We start from the raw sequence: 22500 nt of genomic DNA on the forward strand, positions 1-22500 counted from the left end.
GTACTAAGCTATTACCTTGACCTTAATTTTGTGCTTTTATAAACACCTCAAAGCATAATCTTTAAAGCAAATGCTAAGGAGTACTGAGTTCCTTTAAGATCTGTATGTAAACGTGGATTTAACGTAGAGAGCTGGTGCAGCTGAACTAGGCAAAAACTGTGGATCTTTATTGATGTAACCGGCAAGTTTGTACTGAAAGTAGACTATTCAAACAAAATATTGAATCACAAAGAAGGTCATTAATTTTTTCCGTTCTGGGAGTACGGCTGGCGGGTGGTGTGTGGGATGGCCTTTTCAGGCGATCTCAGACTGACTCTGGGATTTTTCTTCAACCCAGCTTGTATCTGGCTGTGATGCTATGCGCGGAGAACGTATGTGTGCCGCATAGCAGCTGCCAGTCCCATATGGTTTCGACCATACCTTGTCGAGCTTTGGCCTTGGTAATTCAGCACTTTACATTCTTATTTTATTAACTTTGCCAGTCAAGCTGGCAGAGCGCCACAACACTGAGCTTGCGCCAATTACTGTGGCCCCTTTTTCTTACCCTCTCAACCATGATACACAACAGAAGACAGGCCACAACACCGGGAACTACGTGCCCTACTCTCTTCCACAGGATTATTAACATTGAAGGGTTGTGAGACGGGACCTCCGGCTTATCGTCCTTATCCGAGAAGACTTGAAAGTCTAACCATTTGCAGATGTAGTTACAAAGGCAGCACTTTCTCCGGCCTCAGTTATTTAAAGACCCTGAGTGTTGGTCCGGCCGGAATTGAACTCGCTACCTCCCGCTTGACAGCCCGGTGCTCAACCAACTGAGCCACCGTTGCGCAGTTTTGCGGGAAAATAGTCTCTCACTGTTAATTAGTCACTTGGAAAGCGATGCATACGCAAGTAACATGCTTAGTATGAGTAGACTGACAAAAATGGCAAAAAATACCGAAGGATTGGTTTAGGAGATCCCCGACGCAAAAAAATTTTAGTAAAAGAACCCGTAAGCTTATAGTTAATGCCATGGCCTGTCATTGCTTCCATGTTTTTTTTTTTAAACTGAGTGATGATAAAGCGTCTTATCGGGTTCAGCGGCGCTCAAATAATCCAGCCCTCGTGGGGAAAAAACTAAAAAAATTAAAAAAAGGCCACGCAAAGTTAGTAAATGTCCCTTATCTGAAAAAACGTCAAATCTTCAAAGTGATTGGAATCAAGAAGATGGTATTACTTTGTTTATGTTCTTTGCTTTAAGTCTTCTATTACGCCTGTGTGTACATTTGGTATACGACACCAAAGAGTCTTATTTTTTTCGGAATAGCACTTTTTGGACAATATTACACACACTTTCGGTTTTGGCAACGCATAGTCCAGAGTTTTTTATTAGATTCATGATAGAAGATGTATTATTAGCAGACAGCTTGCAATTATTCTGGTAAAAACAATTTTGTAAGGGCAAAGGTGCTGGTATGCAAAACTCGACTTGGCGCCACTCCCAGTCCAAGCAATGCAAAACAGTCCTTCCTTTGATAAGCAAAGATGAGCAGAACATGCACCACTTGAAAGAGCCAATTGCGTTTCTGTAAGAGAATCTCTTCGTTTGCGTATAAAACGGAACGTCAAGCTATTAATTGTTCGTGCACGGCCAGAGAGCAGCTTACAGTTTATCAGCCGGTTGACGTTCTTCTGTAGCGGGCCTTTTTTGTAACTTTGTTTGAAATCACATTCGAGATGGCTAAGTTAATGTTGCTGTTCCTTGCTGTGTATGCCGTTTTCCATGTTCAAGGAGGATCTCTTTACGACCAACGGTTTATGCAAGAAGTTCGAGGTAAAAAATTAGTTTATATCTATATACAAGTGTTTATGAAAATGAAAAGCAAAGCAGTCAGTGGGTGGGAAAATTCGAGAAAATTGGGGTTTGTGCTGTTTTCATGTGCATTTTATATTAAAACTGTTCAGGCAACCTTTTGTAACTTTCCAGCGTTTCTGTAGCTGCTGTTGATCAAGAGTCAAATAACACATCCTCGCTCGGAAGAAGCGCGATTTTGAACTTGCTTTGTCTTCTCCTTCCGTCATCCCTGGCTCTTTCCAGCTGTTTTCCTCTCTTGCTGCCCAACTGATCATGAGTCCAGTGCTCAAATCCTGTAATTAATGTTATTTTAATCGCGAGAAATGGAAAGTGAGTTTCCAACAACGTTATTTGAAATAAAAAGCTTTGAAAGCAAGAAACAAGAAAAAGTATTTTATTATGATGATGATGATGATGATGATGATGATGATGATGATGATGATGATTATTATTATTTCACTGAATTTATTGTATTGTACTATTCAATTGATGCAAACACGAGCGAGTAGCAACTTAACAAATCGAAAGTGGTTCAGCGTTGTCTGTACTCTTATCAACAACGATATTCGTCGTCACAGAGTGGTCAAAATGTCGTGGACTCACGTAGCCTGCGTACCAAGCGTTTCGGTGGGGGGACATGAAGACTTTTAATGTTTTGGCCGCGCAAAAAGTGGGGCGAGACAAGAAGGAAACGCTTGCAGACAAAACCCCCTAGCCTGTCAAGGTTTTCAGGTACTCCTTCGCTCAGAAAACGAGCTCCGGAAAGACGTTTACGTGCGCAGGCTAACAAACCCCTGAATTTTGAAACCGCCCACTTGACCTGTCATGCATGTTATCGGCTGTCACAAATTGACCAAGAAAATGTTGTGTCCTTCATAGCGAAAATGAACTTTGGGCACGAGAAGCTAAAACAATATGACAAGAAAAACTGGAAAGATAACGATAATATTGACCAATGTTAGAAAACAGATACTCTTCCCGAAGACGGCCTCCAAGTCCAACTATGGAAATGTTCTCGTAAAGATTTCCCGCGACGATAAGATTTTAATGTTTGGTAAGGCAAATATTCCAAATGCTGTAAAAAAAAGTGCTTCTAATATATGTCAGAGTACCTGAAATCCGAACGAATATTGTTATCTAACAAGCCCGCCGAAATTACTAAGTATTCCAACACAATTTTCTGTTCGGTGGTTTAACACCTTGTTTTTGCCGCTTGTGTTTTCAAGAAGGTGATGTTAAAATTAAAGGAACAGCTACAAATAGTGTATCGTACTGGTAGTATCGAAAACGAAGACCCAGGATCCCGGCGTCGAAATGTCGGGATTTCGGCTACACGGGCCGAGATTTTTCCATGTAATCGCAAACTTGATTTTTGGTGTGTTTCTCAGACGTGCCGGGATCTCGGCTAAACGAGACATGGAAGCGACAAAGTGGAAGCGACAACGTGTACCCCTTACCAGCTTCCGTAGAAAGGTCGTTGTGCCCTATGTCACGGTTGACAACAAGTGGATGAGATACTGATAGGAGACGCCATGTATTCGAGATATAGCTTTTGAGCAAAAAAACTTTACCAGATGCTGAGTCATTAACTTATCTACCTGATGGAACTTGTTGTCCAGCTAATGAATCAAATCAGTCGCCCACTGAGGCAAACAAATCAAACGAAATGCTTATGGAAGCGCAACCTCAAATAATTGAGTATTTAATTCAAGTAAAAGACAGAACAAGCATTGCTCCGATTTAAAGATATCAACACATTAACAATGAGCAGTGCCATTTTCATCAGGCATCATAGGTACAACTATCTTCAGATTTGATCAAAACATGTATTGTTCCCTTAATGAAACAAATAGTGCTCCTCTTTTTAAAATATCTTATGTTGCACTCTTCCCTTCCAGTCGCAATTCGTATTTAGTGACCGCAATGCATTTTGGCCACACTTCATTGTAAAAATACAGAACTTGAACTTGTAAATAATTTTGATTGACACAGTGCAACGCTGTTGGTAATATGACACTGATGTACTCAAACTTGGAAAAACATTGAGAAACGAGATGCTTCTGTGAAGAAGAAAATCAGAAGGCACTGAATTGTGTGGTATTGAAATACAGCATTCCAGTCTCTGAAGAATAACAAATAAAAGAGAAGCGAGAAACATTGGCTTCTGGCTTCTTTGTGAAGTTCCCTCACAACTTCTTTGCACCACAAGTGTGCCCTCTGGGCATCTGAAAGTTTGTAATAATAAACTTCACTGAAGTTAAGCCCTGTTTCGCGGGGTTAGTTTTAGGATGGGAGACCAAAACAATAAACCCCTCATAAAAACAGAAACATCTGACCGAAAATACTATTACCGCTAACAAATGCGAACTCAGCAAGGTACAGATTTTGTTAGCTTGCTTTATGCAAAACAAATATTGATGAAAAAGCAAATAACTATTGATACACAGTTTTCAGAAAGAGCAGAAGGAAGTTTCTCGGACGGTCGATCGAGAATAAAATATTTACGACATGAAAACAACATTAATTTTGAACCGTGAATATAGAAGATAAAAAGTTATGATCAGCGACAAACATTTTGGGAGATTTTTGCTACGTTCAAGTAAATTGCAAAATCGAAAGTGACATGGCTGGAATTCAGCGGGCGCCGTGATTTTGACAGTGAAATGAGCGAAGTCAAAACAAAGATCACAATCGCCCAACTCTTGTTTATGCAAAGTCAAAATTTACTCTCCAAGACGCGTACGATGTTATTATCACCAGGTAATTCCATCATTTTGGCAATAGCAGCTACTTTTTTATTCATCTGCGTCACAAGTTTTCACTGATTTTGGGGCTCATTTTGTTGAAACTCAAGCACGCTTCCAACAGGCCTGTGAACCCTTCCTGCTTACAGAGCAATACTATAAAACTTCTCCCATATCACATTTCAACCTTAAGCTCGAAAATTCAATACACAACATGATATTATAATTCACAAAGGCAGAAAATACCACAGAATCCTTTTCCAGCGAAAATTTTATTGAAACAAACAACATATTTGCTCTTAGAGGCGAAAACCTCTTCCTATTTCATTGCGTGCGTGAAGACAAGAAATGCAGCTCACTTTGATTACGTCTCGACGGGCGATAGATTGTTGTCGAAGTCCAGTACTCGTCGCTTTTGAGATTCATGCCTAGTTTTAATATCCAACTGACTTTCCATTATTGAGCTCCATAAGGGTATATTTTGTTTAAGGATCCACTAAAACGCCATTCGCGTTGCATGACTTTCGACGCCATTGCAGGCTAAGTTAATGATTCTACTGTGTCCACCAGAGAAATCTACGCAGTTCCACTACCCTCTCGATCCTAAGAAAATACGCGCAGAAGGCTCTATACACAAAGACACCACTTACCAGGGGAGTGACAGGCAAGACTTTTACCGACACGGAAAAAAAATAATAAAAAAAATAAAATAAATAAAACAAACAAACTAAACGGAGACCTCGACTGGGTTTGCCCATAGGCAACCCAGTAAAAAGGAAAGAGAACATTCAGTTTTGACTGTTTTGTAAGGTTGTCAAACGAAATTACAGGTTGAGACTTTTTCCAAGTACAATAGTTTGTACAATTCCCTTGCTATCCTTTGCTTTATTCATTCATTCATAGTCGCAAGTTCAGAATTACTTTCATTTCGTTCTTTTCACGCAGACTTGACTTCCAGTTTTACCTTTTAGATTTATATGTTGGCCAACTACTCCTCCTTGACTTATGTAAATTAGCAGTTGTATGTGTTTGGCTGTTCTTTGGAGCAGTGTACATTGAAAGGAATCTTTTGTTGGTAGCCTGTATCCGGCTTCTAGTTAGTCAGGACCGAGCGACTACCTGTACATGTGGCCAATCAAGCATAATCTATGTCCATAATGGCCGTTTTTATGCTAGAGACGTTAAAGTCGTCTGAGACGTTAAAGTCGTCTTAAGACGACTTTAACGTCTAGTATAAAAACGAGAAATAAGACGACGCATTTAACGTCTGACGACTTTAACGTCTTGTTTTAAGTGCGTCGTTTAGACGAACTTAACAGACGACTTTAAAGTCTCAGACGTTAAATGCGTCTAGTATAAAAACGGGACGCCCTAATTTGGACGCATTTAGCCCTGAGTCCTTTGTTAATCTGCACTTCGTTTCTTCCTTGCTCTCTTGGTCGATAAGACAAACAAGCCATGCGCCGAGGCTAAATCTACTTCCTCGTCCATCGCCAGAAAATGCTGATTCCTAGACTGATTTCTGTCACAAAAAAAAAATATTTGCATCTGTCCTTCCAGGCGAAGTCGAGACATAAATTTGAGAAGCTGCAATTCCGCTGCAATTCATATATTCGTGTGTTAACGTTTATTTGGTGCCGAGTTTGCTCGTTCCCAGTGTCTTCCGATAATAGAACCTAGTCATTTTTTTTAGAAAAATCTTGTTTTTGTCCGTTAGTTTGTCTACTTTTATGCGTCCCGTTTTTATACCAGACGGCTTTAACGTCTCAGACGTCAAATGCGTCTTGACGACTTTAACGTCTCTAGCATAAAAACGGCCAATGTTCGCTTAGTAAAATATATTCTATATACAAGGCTAAAAAGGTTATGAAATGGTTAAAAATTAAAATGTTTGAACCAAACGTTTTCGGCCGTTTGCCATCATCAGCTGTTACCCTGATGATGGCAAACAGCCGAAAACGTTTGGTTCAAACGTTTTAATTTTTGACCATTTCATAACCTTTTTAGCCTTGTATATGGATCGTTTTCACGTGACGTCATCATTTTCTAAAATCCAAAACTAAAGAGCCACGAAAGTTTTTATCCTCATCAGGCATAAGAGGTGGTAAATTTGTATCCATTTGCAATTTTAAAGCTCAATAGCGTGCTTCGCTTGGAAACCAGAGCATTTTGAATTTCTGAGTTGTAGTGGTGCGTGACACGAGGGCACGATCGAGTTTATTGAGAAATATATATTTATCTCATGGTTTTGAGCCTTTTTTGAAATTTAAAGCATTAGGAAAAGTGCTGAGGTAAATAGCTGTTTGTTCAGTACAGATGACCACTCGCCTAGATAGCCAAAGTAAGTAACAGATGTTGACACTATTTTCCGGCCGCCATATTGGTGCACCACAGAAGGAAAACAAAATGGCTTCCCGCTAAGCTTCGGTTACCGGGGAGCAAATTTTTATCGGTAAACTCCGCTGAATATTCAACTTATGTGATATATACACTTTAGTGTCGGTGAAAGCGGTGGGTATCCACGACTATTCACCTCCACTACTTCGGTGAATAACTAACAATTATTCTATGAGATTTTAAATAACAAACGAGGTGCGACGCGCCAAGTTGGCCGGCTAGAATCAGTCTGATATCCAACAAGCGCGAATTATGGAATTTTTATTTTATTAAACTTTCATTCAATTATGAACACTTGGAAATTAAACTCAAATTTTATTGGATTATTCTACTTTGATTTTACAAGCGACCACAATCAGTTTCCACATGAGGGTGCACGTGTATAAGCTGATAGGCGAGATTGAGTGAACCAATCAGAAAGCTAGAAACGCAATATCCGAGATCGAAAATTTCATAATCATTGGTTAAGGCGCTGTTAAACTGTGAAATACTTCGTGAACTTAATTCTACTTTCGGCAATGGCTGTTGCAACTAATCGACGCATAGATGGTAAATGAATAGGCTGTGCTTTTCTCATAAACATCGATGACAGTCAGGTGAGAAACTTTACTGGCAAAAAAAGGCAGAAATTATACTGAGAATTTAGGTTTGATCGTGACTCGAAACCATTGCTGTATGCACAAATCTTTAGGTTAAGGAAGAAGTGATGAAGTTATTACAGTTATTATTTTGAACAAGTGATCAGTCAAGAAGGTAATAAACCATCTCTCTTTCTCTTTTCAGATTTGGACCCCCTCGAGAAATTTGACCATACCCGTAAGTATTTAAGAGCCTAAAAAAAACAGTATTTAATTCTCGTTCATTCCTTCTAAGAGCATGAAGTGAACTCTCTAATGATAATTTTTTCTTTCTGTTTTAATTAAGAATCGGATCCCCTGGAGCAACTATTGAAAAGTGAGTTGTTCATGTTTTTGTGTCATGTTTTAGACATAATTGTACCAGAAAATGTAATGGCAAATACAGTAACAACGCGGATCAGTCTTCGTTGCCTTACACCAAAGGAAAACGCTTAGCGACAGCGGATACTCAAGCTAACAGAGTTTACTTCTCGTTCATGGTCATACGCTGCTGTTCACTTTCCGTCTTTGCTTCGCTTTCTACGTGCTTTTCCAAGGAACCACGTCAGTTTCCTGTCACTTTAGACTTTCGTATCTCGTTGTTCTTTGGTCACCGTCGACAAAGGAGTTCTGTCGCTGATTCCAGATTCGCTTTTTGTTATGGTCTCTTGGCGTAGCGTTTTTCCCAATTCTTACTGGCCCTTAAATTTAATTTCTCTCTTCTCTTGCTTTTCCGAATGTCAACCGAATCCGGCTTCCTCTCTTCTTAAATACATTTATACAATAATGTATTTTACAATATAAACGATACATTTTTACATGTGCATACTTTGCTACACTACAAAGTTGGCATTAGGCTTAGCTATGTTACAGGATGAATTAAAATTCAGGTTAATTTAATTTCAACCTAGGTTGATTTTTTTTCTACCTATTGTAGGTCAAATTTTTTCAACCTAGGTTGTTATGAACTGTCTAAAAAAAGGGTTTCCTTTTTTTTTGGGGATGTAATTAAAAAAATGGGGCCAGGATTTTTAGGGCGAATAATAAAGAAAACACCTATCTCCACCTTTCCCTTACGTTCCGTTCTTCTTCCAATTACCGCCACTCCCTCTCCTTCCCCCTTATTGTCCTTGCTTACCACCAACGGACTGTGCCTCTTACCTTGAACTTTCACAACATACCATGCCGCTTCAAGGATTCGAATCCCTGCACCGTTGAACATCCGAGATTACTTCTCTTTAGTACTAGCCGCTAAGCCATCGAATCAGCAACTGAAATCGCTTAGATGTTTTTTCTACCAATGAGGTTATGCTAATTCCAAGTGTTCACGACAACCACCATTTCGCACATGCGTAAATGCCATAAAGTGAGACCTAGAAAAATTAGTAGTCAAATATTGTACGGAGTTTATTTACGTCGCTATGCAAAATACGCCAGGAACAAGGCATCATTTCTAGTCATGATAACAAACCGATTTTCGCCGCAAACACAGCGTTCCCACAGTGAAAAAAAGATGGTGGCACGGGAAAGTAGAACAACAAACGATAACCTTTGCAGTTTAATCAAAGAAAATAACTCGTCTCTGAACCACTGGTGTCATCATCTTGGAGAAACCGCTTGTAAAAAAAACATAACCATTCAAAGAATAATTGCCAGAAGTGGTTTTCGGAATCTCTCAGAGAAAAGAAATTAAAAAGCCACAAATGAGTGGACAAGTCACAGCTACATCAAATACATAGCAGGAAAATGGTGAATAATTTGAAAAAGTGGATGAGCCAGACATTAAAGGAGAGCGGTGTCTGACACTTGCAAACTCAGCGCAGACTGCGGACTGCAGACTAATCCTGAATCACCGTCAGTTATTGAAAGCTAACCCCTCACAAGTGGGTCCTGAGACTTAAATACTGTTTATCAGCACTATTTGTAATGGTTGTTTAGCCATTTGCAGGCAGCCAGCAGTCTGCCTTTTGCAGTTATCATGCACCAGAAAGGGAAGAAGAAAAAGAAGAAGTTCGAACTTCAGGATTATGTGGCGCTGAAAATTAATGAAATGGAAAAGGAAACGCCCCTTCATCCAAATGTGCTACTTGCTCAAATTGGAGAACTTGGAGGGGACTGTGCCTAAATAAAGTGACAAAATTTGGATTTATCACTAAAAGCAGACTCAGCAAAATTAAAAAAATAAACAAATATTTTATTTGATAATTCAAAAGAAATAACCCATACAAGAGCCTACAAAATGGTTTCTGATCAATAGATTATAAAACCCTTTTCCCTGACTTTTCAAAGTTTTGTTTTTACTTGACTTTGATTATTACGAATCAAAGTAAGCAAAAGATAGAGGAAGTAACTAAGCAAATTAAAAATCAACAAGACATCATGTATGTTTCAGTTCTTTTATTCCTTGGACGATAAATCAATGTTGTTGCCCTCTGCCATCCTAAGGAGATTCATCAATGAACAATGTCCTAAAAAACTCTGAGAAAGAAAAGTAGAATCGGTTATCATGCACTGTATGCCTAACCCCAAACTTAATGCTAACCATTTAAAACCAGTGCCTAGACTTAACAACCATTGGGGTTTATAAAATACTCATGAGAATCTAAGCTGCACTACCTTCATCCCCTTTCCTCCAGGACCAATTTACTAACAAATATATTACACGTACTTGCTAATAATTGATGGGTTTTTGTTGATGTTTCCTAGTATCAATTTCAACCTAGTTTAAAATAAAATGACCTAGGTTAAATTAAAATTAACCTAAATTTAAATTTAACGGTAACAGCTACATAATTCCCGAAAAATTGTCTAAAATTCTTTCCGGAATTTCCCAAACAAAAGGTCTAAAATTCTTTTAGAAATGTCTAAAATTCTCCAAAAACTCTCTAAAATTCCCGAAAATTCTTATAAATTTCGTTTCTTATTGTACAAAGTCTGCCATATTTGCTATCAAGCAAAGATCAAAATTCCGAAACTACGGTAAATAACCGCTGATAAGGAGTGGATATAAATGGACTGACCCCTCTCCTGATAGGTTGGAATACAAAAAATTAACGTTTTTGCCTCTGAAAAGTTTTCATCATGTCAGGTGAAAGTTCAAATTGCTCTAAAGTTCTCGAAATTGTCATTTTTTTTCTAAAATTCCCGAGCGTTTCTAAAATTATTTTTAATGTCTAAAATTCCCAAAAAAATTCCGGAATTATGTAGCTAAACCTAGTTGGCACTTCAAGAGTTCATTAACGCTAAGACACTTAAAGGATGGAGTGCAGTCGCATTATAGAGGCCCCGACTAGCACTTTCAATATTTTGCGGACCAGTCTTGCAGGTTGTCATAAATATTGTTATTAATGGGAATAAACTTGAACTTGAACTCGACTAGATTAAGTGAAATTAAGAGAAAGGTGATCTTCCCAGCACTCGACGTTCGGTTAATATAAGACACCTGTCGATCAATGGGATTCGAAGTCATCAACTGTGACCTTTTTTGGCCTGGGTGAATAAAATATACATTTATTTTATTCAGCTAATTAACACTGACTAATAATTTCCAAATTATACTTACGTCATCTGAGACGACCATAAAAAGCCATTTACAAATAGACAAGAAAACCTTTTTACAAAAGAGAAAATTGATGACATGATAGAAAAGCAACGAGGGCACTTCTCACTTCGCCCTGAGGGTTAGCGCTATGCATGATTTCTTGCAATCGCGGACACCTCTTAGTATTGCACCAGTTACAGAGTTGGTCCTCCTCCCATACGAAAGAAGAAGATAATTTTCATAAGCGTTTCGTGGGTGGTAAGTACGTACGATTTTTATTCACGAGTTGTGAAGGATCGCTTAAACGAATGAGTGAGCGAAACGAACGAGTAAGTTTAACGATCCTTCACAACGAGTGAGTAATAAAATTCGTACAAACGAGGCAACCATGAAGTTAGTTGTTGCTATAGAGATCATAAATTTAAACAGGTAAGTGTTTATTGTGAGGCTATCAAACCACTGAACAAAAGCCCCAAACAAATAGCAAAATATTTTTTACATAAAAGAAATCTTTACCTTCCATACCAGGCTTGAATAATTTTAATACCTTTTAAAATTTTCAGAAGTATTTTATGGAGGAAACTAAGCAATAAAAGAACAAAAACTTTGAAAACCATTCACCAGTCGGCCGCCATGTTTACGAATCTGACTCCCGCCGGCCGTTGGTGCGCAGGCCGCCTTCGCCAAAGCTCAACAAACTACTAGCCAATGAAAACGCAAGGACGATAACATCGTCTGTCGTGACTAAACGATTTCTATTTCATCACGGACATGTACGTAAATTTCTGGGTGGGGATGTGCCGCTGCTGGACCCTGGAACCCTTAGCCTACACCAGAGCTTGTTCAGCTGAATCTATAGTAAACTCCCACCGATTTCCGTCTAAATTTCGATTCTTGACAGTCAATAATATCCAGAGGTGTTTCATGATAGCCATTTATTGACACTGTTGAGGCTGAGTTAGGTAAACTTAAACTTTGCCGATTTGATTTTTTTATATTATTGAGTGGGAATTTCTGGTTTCCTCAGTCTTGATGAAATCTTCAACCGACTGGTCACTTTCGTGAAAAATGATACCCTATTCTAGACCGAAAGGCTATGATTTATATACTCTATCCTAGAATAAACTGCTTGAAAACCATGCCCTTCACAGCGGCACATACCTACATACCTATATAGTCCATATACGGCAGTTACCCCCCTTCCCCCCCCCCCGGGCTCTATACTTACTTCATAAAATACTCTTTTTTCACTTGTATCTCTCTCTTGAGATGTTGCTCAATATATTAGAAGTTGACATGCAATAAACGATCGAAAATCAAACTAGTCTCCCAGTTTGCAAAATGGAATTTTCAGAGTGACGTTTGCCCTTAAAGCTCTAGACATGCGCATGAGGCCTACATCTTTGACCATTTCTTTGCCGTTCTCTTCATAAAAACGATGTTAATTTCTACAAATTTGTGGTCTTTTAAAATTTTCAATTTTCGTTGCAAACTTCTGTACTGTTCTTTTCAATTTAATTTTTGGAATAGTCAGTTTTATTTGTAACCACACTCATACTTGGCTACAAAATAATGGAAGGGTTATGTGTTTTTACAAACGTTGGCCGTGTGGCACTTTATATTTCAACTGACTTAACTGATTAGAGTGTAATGTGAAGTGCTAGTTTTGTACCCCATATGAACCACGTGAGCGTTAGCCCTACTTATGGAAATGGGCCGACACAAGGATAGAGGAAAACTCTGACCAGGGTGGGAATTGAACCCACGACCTTCGGGTTAGATCACCGCTTCTCTACCGACTGAGCCACAAGGTAAGATGGGAGCAGGCCGTGGGAACTGAAAATGTTAAAGTCACGGCAATTAACATATACAAGTACAAGGAAGGGTTACGCGTGTTACCTCTTTTTACAAGCGTTGGCCTTGTAGCACTTTATATTTCGACAGACTTAACTGATTACAGTGCAATGTGAAGTGCTAGTTTTGTACCTCTAATTTTGTATCTAATTTTGTATCTCTAATCAGTTAAGTCGGTTGAAATATAAAGTGCTACATGGCTAACGTTTTTAAAAAAAAGTAACCCTTCCATGTACTTGTACATGTTCATTGCCGTGATTTTAACATCTTCAGTTCCCAGGGACTGCTCCCGTATGAACTAGTAGTTCAGTCGGTAGAGCAGCGGTGATCTAACCCTGCGACGGTCGTGGGTTCAATTCCCACCCTGGTCCGGCAGAGTTTTTAAATATCATCGAACAACGATCCACTCTCATTGTTTACTTTGCCACCAATTTTATATATTTGAGATTGTAAGAAACATAAGGCATTGTACATGATGATGATCTTTAACTGACATTAACTATAAATGTTTTTAATTTTACAGTGGCGTCGTCTGGCCAAAGAAATGAGCGAAGGGAAGATTGTAGAGATACAGTGTCAAGTATATTTTGTCGGGAATTCAAGTCGTATTGTGGTTTATCAAGAAAGAGCTACTTTCGCAAATATACCAATAATTATGAGACGTTCCAACAGAAATGTTGTGCTACTTGCTCTGAGTATTTAAAATAATGAAACCGAGTGGAAATGATTGAAGGAAATTCAATGATTGTACTTTTCCTTAAATTGTCATTTGCTATATCTTAAAAAAAAAAGGTTCACATTGTATAACTAGGAGTTTGAAAAAATCACGCTCTGTAGTATTAATGTACGTAGAGCTGAGGTTTTAGAACGAGAACTGCGTTTGTATTGAGTTGTTTGATTCTTTGAGTGTTGTGACGTGTTTTACAAGCTATGAACTTGGAACCGATGGTTGTTCACACGGTTCTGGAAACTGGGCCATACGGCCATGCAAACCTCTCTAAATGGGTTTTTACAAGAAGGGAGGAAAACCTTTGCCAGGTTTACCTTAGTGGAAGGATCAAAGATATTTAATGCAAAATTTGCCAGGGGTTCTTCGATCACCCGCGAAAACTTTTAATCGCTTTTGGCTACTGAGCACGCAAAAGGTCTGGAAATTAACGAATAGTTTTAATTTTCTGTGTATAGCCGGATTTTGGAGAATCAATTCACAAGTTCTTTCCGTTGAATAAATTCAAAAGGAAGGTGAGCTCACATTAACAACGACCGTGAGCGTTACCTTCCTTTTTAATTTGTTTACAGGGCACAACTTTCTGGTTTTTGGATAAATTTATTTATGAGCACGCTCTAGGTTTTGTCAGTCCCGAGCTAGCAGCAACCACGCCCCGGCATGGCTTACAGCTGGCTCTCCGCAGTTAACTTAAGGTGATTCCTCAGTGTAGCATCCTGTACTGTGCATATGATGTGTCAATATTTATAAATTGGATCAAATTTGCAACATTGTACACGTGACACGCGACAAGAACGCACAGCCCACAGAAATACACCGTTTCCAGTGAAGGGCAAAAGGATTGACAGGATAGCACAGTCTTCACTGCCGCGCGCACTGAGGGCGCGGGTTCCGTATGCACGGCTATCCCCGGTGTAATAACCAATAAGTTTTTCTTTGCTTATGGGACTATTGTATTGTCGCAGATTTTTAAAGCCCGGCCCTTACTTTAGACGCAAGCATAAGCATAGGAACCTTATGCGCCATTGAGGACGGCCTTAACACAAACATAAGCAGAGTTTATTCTTACGTCCAATCCCTCTCGGCCGAACACCCACTCCCAAGAGGATTGCTCGCCATATCTCAGAACAACACAGGGACGGATACAGGATTTTAAAAAGGGGGTGGACAAGAAACGGACCATTAGATATTCTAGGGAAGGGGGCGTGCAGAAATCCCCCGCAATGCCAGCTGTGAACCTGAATGGCTTACGAAAAAATCTAGCTCAAATGCTACTCCAGGCCGGGACACACTAGGCGATAAGTTGCTGCGACAAGTCGCGGGGACAAGTCGCCGCAACAAATCGCCTTGTGTGACACGGTTAATTTCATGACAATCATTGTCGCTGCGGCAGAATTTTGTCGCCGCGATCAGTCGCACGAATTCAAACCAGTTTGACTTATCGCAGCGACAAAATTAGCGAAAGCAGCGTTGTCGCATCGTGGGTACACTTCCGGCAACAAGTCGCTGCGACAAAATATAAATGAACCAATGAGAGAGCGTCATATGGTCAGCCATATTGAATTCGAAAACCAGTTAACATTCCCCCTCATACGAGATCACTGCGTGTGCACCGAACGGGCGTCGTGTCGCAGCGACTTGTTTTTCAAGTAGTACACATGGAGCAACTTGTCGCAGAGACATGTCGCTGCGACTTGTCGCCTAGTGATTTTATCCCGGAGAGTGCATTCACGAACTACCCTGTTTATTTATCGATTAAAAAAAATCGTGCATGGTGAACTCAAAATTTGAAAGAGTTTATTATTCTATGATAGTTTGAAGGAGGACTTGACTGAAAAATTGTTATGCTTCAATTGCTAGAGAATTTAGCGGGAATGTATGGCTTGTAGAGGTGACTTGTGTTCATGCAGCTTGTCAGGATGTCTGGTGAGGACAATTTCAAACTCTTTTACGTAAAGAAAAAGAAAAAAAAGACTCGCTTTTAGAGTCTTTTACTATTCAAGTGAAGTAATTTACTTGAGAGAGGAAGCTACAATACTCGTCACATTGGTTGGAACACCCATCCCCGTTTCCCCCTTCCTCCAATGTTGATTTCCACAACTACTAGTAGTCGCCCGAAAAATTCTCACACAACATTGAATTGGGGAAAGGGGGATGTGGTATAAGCTACGATCTTGTAACACGATGATTCTGACCATTCGCTAAGTGTTCCTACTAAATATGTCTAGTATTGTAGGTATCGGAGAGGCTGAACATTTACGCACGCATGCGCTGACGGAATGTTTGAAGACGAGACGACAAAAATTTGCAGTACCTCCAGACGTGGCGCTGGAGCGTCGTACCAAACGAGTCATCCCGGGATTTCGGCCCGTGCGATCGCTTTGGGACGCAGTTGGCCCTTCGCTGCTTTCTGCTACCGACCTTGCCTCCCGGTACGGCATTGAGGGAGGGATATGTCGGCCCCTAAACCATATGAGACAAATCCCACGCCTACTCACAGCTCCAAACCTCCCTTGTCATTACAATTTAACGTAAGATTTCGATGCCTTATGTATTCAATAGAAAAGTCATTTTATCTGTCATATGGTAAGCACTGGAGTCGCAGATTACAAAGTGCACGCATGCGCCCTGCCGAAGGTAACATACATGCAGGCATAAAACTTTATTTCATCTCGAATTTCTGATAACATCTTCGAGACATTGCAGCTAACATACATAATATATACAGATACATAACTAAATATTAAATAATATTTAAAGATATATTAATCAAAACGAAAAGACGCTGTATAAAATCCGGCCCTGGATTAGTTTAAAACCAGTAAACTCAGTGGTACGGGAAAAACCAGGTAGCGCATTTCGCAACGTACTTAGTTAATACGTAAGAAAAAGAACTAAGACCAGAACTGGTTGTTCTAGGTTTATTGAGGGACAGAATGTAAGTTCCACGAAGATCATGCATAAGAAGAGAACGGGAGAGAAAACGTATTTTTCATATGGACAAGCCTTTTCTTTCTTTAACTACTTTCATACAATAATATGACGAAATTTTAAATGCGCTTATTGCATAGAGATGTAGAGTTTGACTTAAGTGGTACGTAAGAGGACAGGTAATCGCAAATATAAATTTCATTACTCTCTTATTTACATTATACCGTTTCTTTGACAAGAAATTACTAAAGGCCAGGCCGAATTTCCTATGATAAAAAGTTTACGTTAACAGCACGCACCTTGGCTACACCTTAGTATCCGCCTAGAAATCTTCTTCTCGCTACTTTTTCCTCATTTGATGAGGACCAGTCTCCGCTTGCCTCCTTCATTCCCAAAAGGAATTCTGGTTAATTCGGCCGTTCCATGACAAGGGAAGATCCCGGATTCTCATTTCATAGATTTTCTTATGAGTGTGTAGCCACCCAGTCCTACAGGCAAAATACAGCATCGATTGAAGTTTTTAGCTTTCAAAACTTGCTCAAATTGTATCGGTAGGTCCTGGAATTCGTCCACAGAAAGGTCAGAGAGACGACTTCACTGGTGCTGTGAACCGCCATGTTTACAACAGAGCGCTTTAGGCGTTCCACTCTGCATGAAATCATCTCTCACCTCTGTCTCGAGAAGACCAGACACGCACGGTTCTTACGTTACGTTTATGCCCTGTAGAATCAACCGAAATCTCAACTCCTTGTCAAAGTTAAACAGCATCTTAATATTTTTGGTAGGCTAAAATACTCGTCACATTTGTTGGAACACCCATCGCCGTTTTCCCCTTCCTGAATGGGGGAAGGGGGATGTGCTTTAAGCTATGATCTTGTAACACGATGATTCTGACCATTCGCTGAGTGTTCCAACTAAATATGTCTAGTATTGTAGGCTTTTCTATAATTCGATCTCAGTGTTTCAAAAGGAAAGGCCAGCGCATTAAAATACCTTATAAGTTCATTTTACCATGTTTTTAAGATGGGTTCATTTTTCTTTTGGATACCAAAGAAAACAAAAAACAAAAAATTATGATTTGATTTCGTTGCCAAGAATAACGTTCTAAGGTTAGTTCGCTTGATGCCCGTGAAGGAATTTTGCATTAAACCCCTAAAGGAGTTCTATCTGGGCTTGGCTCAGATTTGTTTGACCCCTAAAAGAGATCATATTTTCTTCGCTTGCAAACCAAACCGAGACAGACCTTCACAGCTACATATGATGGCGTTTTGCCCATAACACCCTAAGTGAGACCATTTACGTCCAGTCCATATGCAAAGTGCCCAACCCTGGTGATAAATAGGATGGAAATAAAATGAAATTTGAAACTCGTTTTTTCCGAACAAAAAAGGTATAACCTTGATAAAAGGGAGCTTCTCTTACTAAAGAGTAATTTCAGTAATGTGAGAATCCACTTAGGCAGCTTTGGGAACGCAGAGCTTAACTTTTTATTTATTCATTAGGTTTATAAGAGGAGACGCATTATTAGCAAACAGCTTGCAATTACTCGAGTCAAAACAATCTTTTAAGGGCAAAGGTGCTGCTTGGTGCCACTCCTAGCCCAAGCAATGCAAAACAGTTCTTTCTTTGATTAGAAACAGATGAGGAGACCATTCGCAACACTTGAAAGGGCCAATTGCGTCCCTGCTTTATTGTAAGACAATCACTAAGTTTATGTACAAGACGGGACGTCAACGTTCGTCCGCGGAGAGCAGCTTACAGTTTATCAGTCGACATTCTAAGTCTTTCGCAGGCCTTTTTTGTAGCTTTGTTTGAAACCAGAATCGAGATGGCTAAGTTAATGTTGCTGTTCCTTGCTGTGTTTGCCGTTTTCCAGGTTCAAGGAGGATCTCTTTACGACCAACGGTTTAAACAAGAAGCACGAGGTAAACAATTGCTCCTCTACACTCAAGTGTTTTTGATAAGGAAAGCAAAGTAGTCCTGGGTATGAAACTTCGATAAAATTGGGGTTTGTTATGTTTTCATTTGCATTCTTCAGGCAAATGTTTTGTCATGGTCTTACGAGTGTGTCTGTAGCTGCTGTCGCGCAAGACTCAAAGATCGCAGCAGCGCCGTATCGCCGCGTTTCACGCTTTCGCGCGATTTTGAATCCACTTGTTCTGTTTTCCTCTCTTGCTGCCCACAGGTTCAGTGCTCAAATCCTGTCATTTGTTATATTTTAATCGAGAAAAATGAAAAGTGAGTTACAATAACGTTAGATGAAATATAAAGCTTCGAAAACAATAAACAAGACAAAGTACAATCCGGCCACCCTGAAGGAAAAAAGGAAAGGAACTTTGTTTAAGGACGTTCGCGCCAATTGTTTCTGCGCATCCTTACTGCGCACGCAAATGCACACGCCACGTCATACACGAGCGCGCGCTAAGTAATAAAATGAGAAATGGTAGGGCAAAAGGCCATTGCTATAGCTTTGCCTGGATTTAACGGTCTTGGACGTTCGGTGACCCCAATTTTTCTTTTCAGAAACGGATTTTATTTACAATTATCTCCACGTTGTCCAAAAATGAACAAAAAATCAATGTGGAAAGTTAAAAAAATTTCAAGATTTCTGCTCACGGGACATCAAATCCTGCCATCTTGCGGCGGCAAGGCACGTGAAATTGTGGTCGCTAAATGCGAACTTGATCTTTAAGGAACCTCACCAGTTGACTAAATTCACTTAATAAGTCCACTTAAACAATATTTGGCAGAGAAGATTTCACTTCAAAGATTTAATTGCAATATATTTGGGTTTACAGACACTGGCCTTATTCGCTAACGAAGCCCGATTTTTTCACATTTTGGGTGTTTTTCCGGGCATGTTCTCTCCAAAACGAAGTCTGTGACCCTCCATTTTCTTTACATTTCTGACATAACTAACTCATCATCTTACAGTGGTAAAAGTTTCAGAAAAAAATCAATGTTGAAAAATTTTCGCGCGAACGTCCTTAAGTGTCTAGTCGATTTAGCGCTGGAGCACTAATTGGGGACACTGTAAAGTGAAATTAACAATGAAAGCAAATCAAGTCAAATGTTGGTTTTGAGGAGAGGGGAAACCGGAGTACCCGGAGATAACCTCTCGTTGCATATACGGCATTTTGTACTAGTGCCCAGTCCCTTATGGAAAAGGGTGTCTTTTTTTCGGACGTTTATTTAAAATTATCTTGAAATGATGTACCCAATAGAGTTGACATCATCAAAGTAAATCCAGCAACCAGAAAATGATAAAAAGTGTTGCCGTTTAGCTGAGATTTCTGTGCTAAAAATAACTTTGACTGGTCACGTGATAATATTTTATCCTATATAACAGTTAAGGTTTCACATCTTGTTTCTGCTACGATGTCCCTAAAGTTATTTCGTGTTATATATAATGGATCAATAGTTAAACCCCCTCACTTATTTTCATCAAATAGATGTGGGCACTGGCCTTAATTATAATTCACCTGAGGGGTATAAACCCACCGCACACTTCAATCTTATTTGATGATGTTGTTGTCTAAATCGCATTACCTTTGTCACGGTAGAGTCCTCGGCATTTCATTTCTGAATTTCAGTTCCAGTGGAGCCGAAAGCCTGCAAATCTAAGGAACTCTCACTTTGAAGTTTATGCACTGTCGTATGAAGCCAGTGCCTTTCTTTATCTATTGATCTTTATTTATATTTCTTATATACCACACAAGCGAATTTGTTGTCGGTCAAATCCGGCCTCAGGTTGAATCCGTCTTTGGTGATCCTCATTTTACCGGCCTATCTTATCTTACATTTAATCCCCCAAAAAGGACTGAAAACAGCTATACTTTCCCTCAAGCTCTGTCTTACGCATATCAACACATCTTAATGTTCAGGGGCACCCAACGAATCTGTTCCTCACATTATCTGTTCCCCAGAGGCATCTTGCTGGCTGGCAAAAATATAGGTGTTTCGATGAGCTGGCTGGGAAATTTTGTTATTGATAGAGGTTTTGACTGGGAATTACTGACTTTTTCTTGCATTTCAACCCGAGCTGGCTGTAGAAACTCTGAAGACTGAGGACGACTAAAAAAAGAAAAAGAACCCCTTCCCTCTCCCAGAGAGTAGTCACAAATTTACGACGGCTGGTCAGAGTGATTGCGCTTGCGGAAAAAACCTCTTTTGTCCCGGTTTTGTCGCTTTTGTTCGGTCGTTTTGGATCGAGGGATTTGAAAGCGCGCGGAATTCCTGGCTGGGAAATAAATTTGATCAGCTGGCTGGGAAACCAACCAATTTTATCTAGCTGGCTGGGAAATTTCGTGTGTGTCTTGCTGGGAAAAAGGAACAGATAATGTTTTCCCAGCAACACTGAAAAACACCTGAAAATGCCTTAATAACATTTATTTTCATTAACTGGGGTATAATAATACATTTTACAACAAATTGGTCGTTGGGTGCTCCTGAATGTTTCGTATCATATTGTCGGTTTCTGCATTTGTACACTTGGGGCTGGACAATCTGCGAGCCAGCAAGCCATGCGCGCCATGCGAATTTCGCATTTAAGTCTAAGCACCCGTTTCAAATAGCGCTTATAAACAGTTATTAAGTCCAAGCACCCATTTTAAAACGGTTAGCTTTTCAATAACTGTGTGACTCGCATGTTGACTTGCATGGCTCGCAGCCATGGCTCGCACGACTCGCAGTCATGGCTCGCAGATTGTCCTAACTCTGTACACTTATCTATTCCGAGTCTGAACATTTCGATCGTCGAACTCGGACCACCCTCCAGATCTCAATGCTCAACCCAACACAGTTCTATTCATTCTTCACTTTTGTATAATAAGTCAATTGATATCCATGTATAATAACCAAAACTAATCCTAACCTGACCCTAATTTTTCTCTAGACTTGATTTAGGTTCCAAAAAAAATCCTTCAATTCATCTGAGTGCGTATTCAACCTAGGTGAAATGAGGATCACCAATTTAACCTACAGGTAAAAACTGATTCAACCCTAGAAGCGTCGGATCTTACTGGCAACAACTACAGCTGTAGTGCTTTCCATACGCATAGGTGAATAGTTATTATTTTGAACAAGATATCAGTCAACAATCTAATAAACAATCTTTGTTTCTCTTTCAGATTTGGATACCCTGGAGCAATTTCATCAAGACCGTAAGCTTTTAACAGATACTTAATTACCTCGACGTTTGCGCGTTAATGATCATTCCCTCTCAGATCATGAACTCAACTCTCTTATAATAAATATTTCTTTCTGTTTTAAGAATTGGATCCCCTGGAGCAACTATTGAAAAGTGAGTTGTTGATGTTTTTGTGTCATGTTTTAGTTTTGCATTCTATGATAAACGGTAACGGCAAATACTCTTACAACACGGATCAATCCTTGGAGCCTTAGAAAACAAAACGTTCAGCGAAAGCGCGTCTACATGCTAAAAGATACGAACTAGACGAATAAATGAATGTTACAAAAAGTTACAAGGTTCTCTTAAAAAGTACTTTCGAGAGTAAGCTTTTGGTGCCGAATACAGCTATGGCTAGTCAAAGAGCTTGAAAAGTTACACAAACATGATCCTAAAACTCTCAGCAGTAAAGGAGGAAAAGCTTTTGGTGAATACTTAGAGTAGATACTACAGCCTAGCTAAACTCGAGTTTATTAGAATGCTGGATGAACTGATAGCACTGAACGGAAACCGAAGTTTCCGCGGTTCTTAAACGAACCCCTGCGAGGTAATAACCGCGGGAAAACTAACGCTAGAGGTAACTACGTTAACTTGAAGATAACTAACGTGGTCGGTCTTATCAGAAATAGTCGCTAAAACAGTTCTCGCGTTTCCAACTTCATCG

General features: G+C 39.7%; 2 protein-coding genes across 2 annotated transcripts in view; both read left to right on the plus strand.

The window, feature by feature from the left end:
* The first annotated feature begins 1490 nt into the window (after positions 1-1490).
* On the plus strand, positions 1491-13879 carry LOC137967946 (uncharacterized). Its single transcript, XM_068814546.1, has 4 exons — positions 1491-1816; positions 7762-7794; positions 7903-7932; positions 13514-13879. Exons 1-4 carry the CDS (start codon positions 1720-1722, stop codon positions 13696-13698), a joined length of 345 nt encoding a protein of 114 aa, XP_068670647.1. The 5' UTR covers positions 1491-1719; the 3' UTR covers positions 13699-13879.
* Positions 13880-18009: 4130 nt separating this feature from the next.
* Positions 18010-22500, plus strand: part of LOC137967947 (uncharacterized) — a 15385-nt gene continuing 10894 nt past the window's right edge. Inside the window, exons 1-3 of the mRNA XM_068814547.1 lie at positions 18010-18573; positions 21778-21810; positions 21921-21950. Of these exons, the coding sequence (XP_068670648.1) occupies positions 18477-18573; positions 21778-21810; positions 21921-21950 (160 nt within the window). The 5' untranslated portion in view covers positions 18010-18476. The remainder of the gene's footprint in view (positions 18574-21777; positions 21811-21920; positions 21951-22500) is intronic.

The sequence above is a fragment of the Montipora foliosa genome, chromosome 8, assembly GCF_036669935.1.
Source record: "Montipora foliosa isolate CH-2021 chromosome 8, ASM3666993v2, whole genome shotgun sequence".
Lineage (NCBI taxonomy): Eukaryota > Metazoa > Cnidaria > Anthozoa > Scleractinia > Acroporidae > Montipora > Montipora foliosa.

What these genes read in the sequence shown, in the direction of transcription:
- LOC137967946 (XM_068814546.1), top strand. Translation starts at nt 1,720, where the DNA reads ATGGCTAAGTTAATGTTGCTGTTCCTTGCTGTGTATGCCGTTTTCCAT. An exon ending in GTTTATGCAAGAAGTTCGAG is followed by an intron (nt 1,817 to 7,761) that starts GTAAAAAATTAG and finishes TTCTCTTTTCAG; the next exon opens with ATTTGGACCCCCTCGAGAAA. An exon ending in CCTGGAGCAACTATTGAAAA is followed by an intron (nt 7,933 to 13,513) that starts GTGAGTTGTTCA and finishes TTAATTTTACAG; the next exon opens with TGGCGTCGTCTGGCCAAAGA.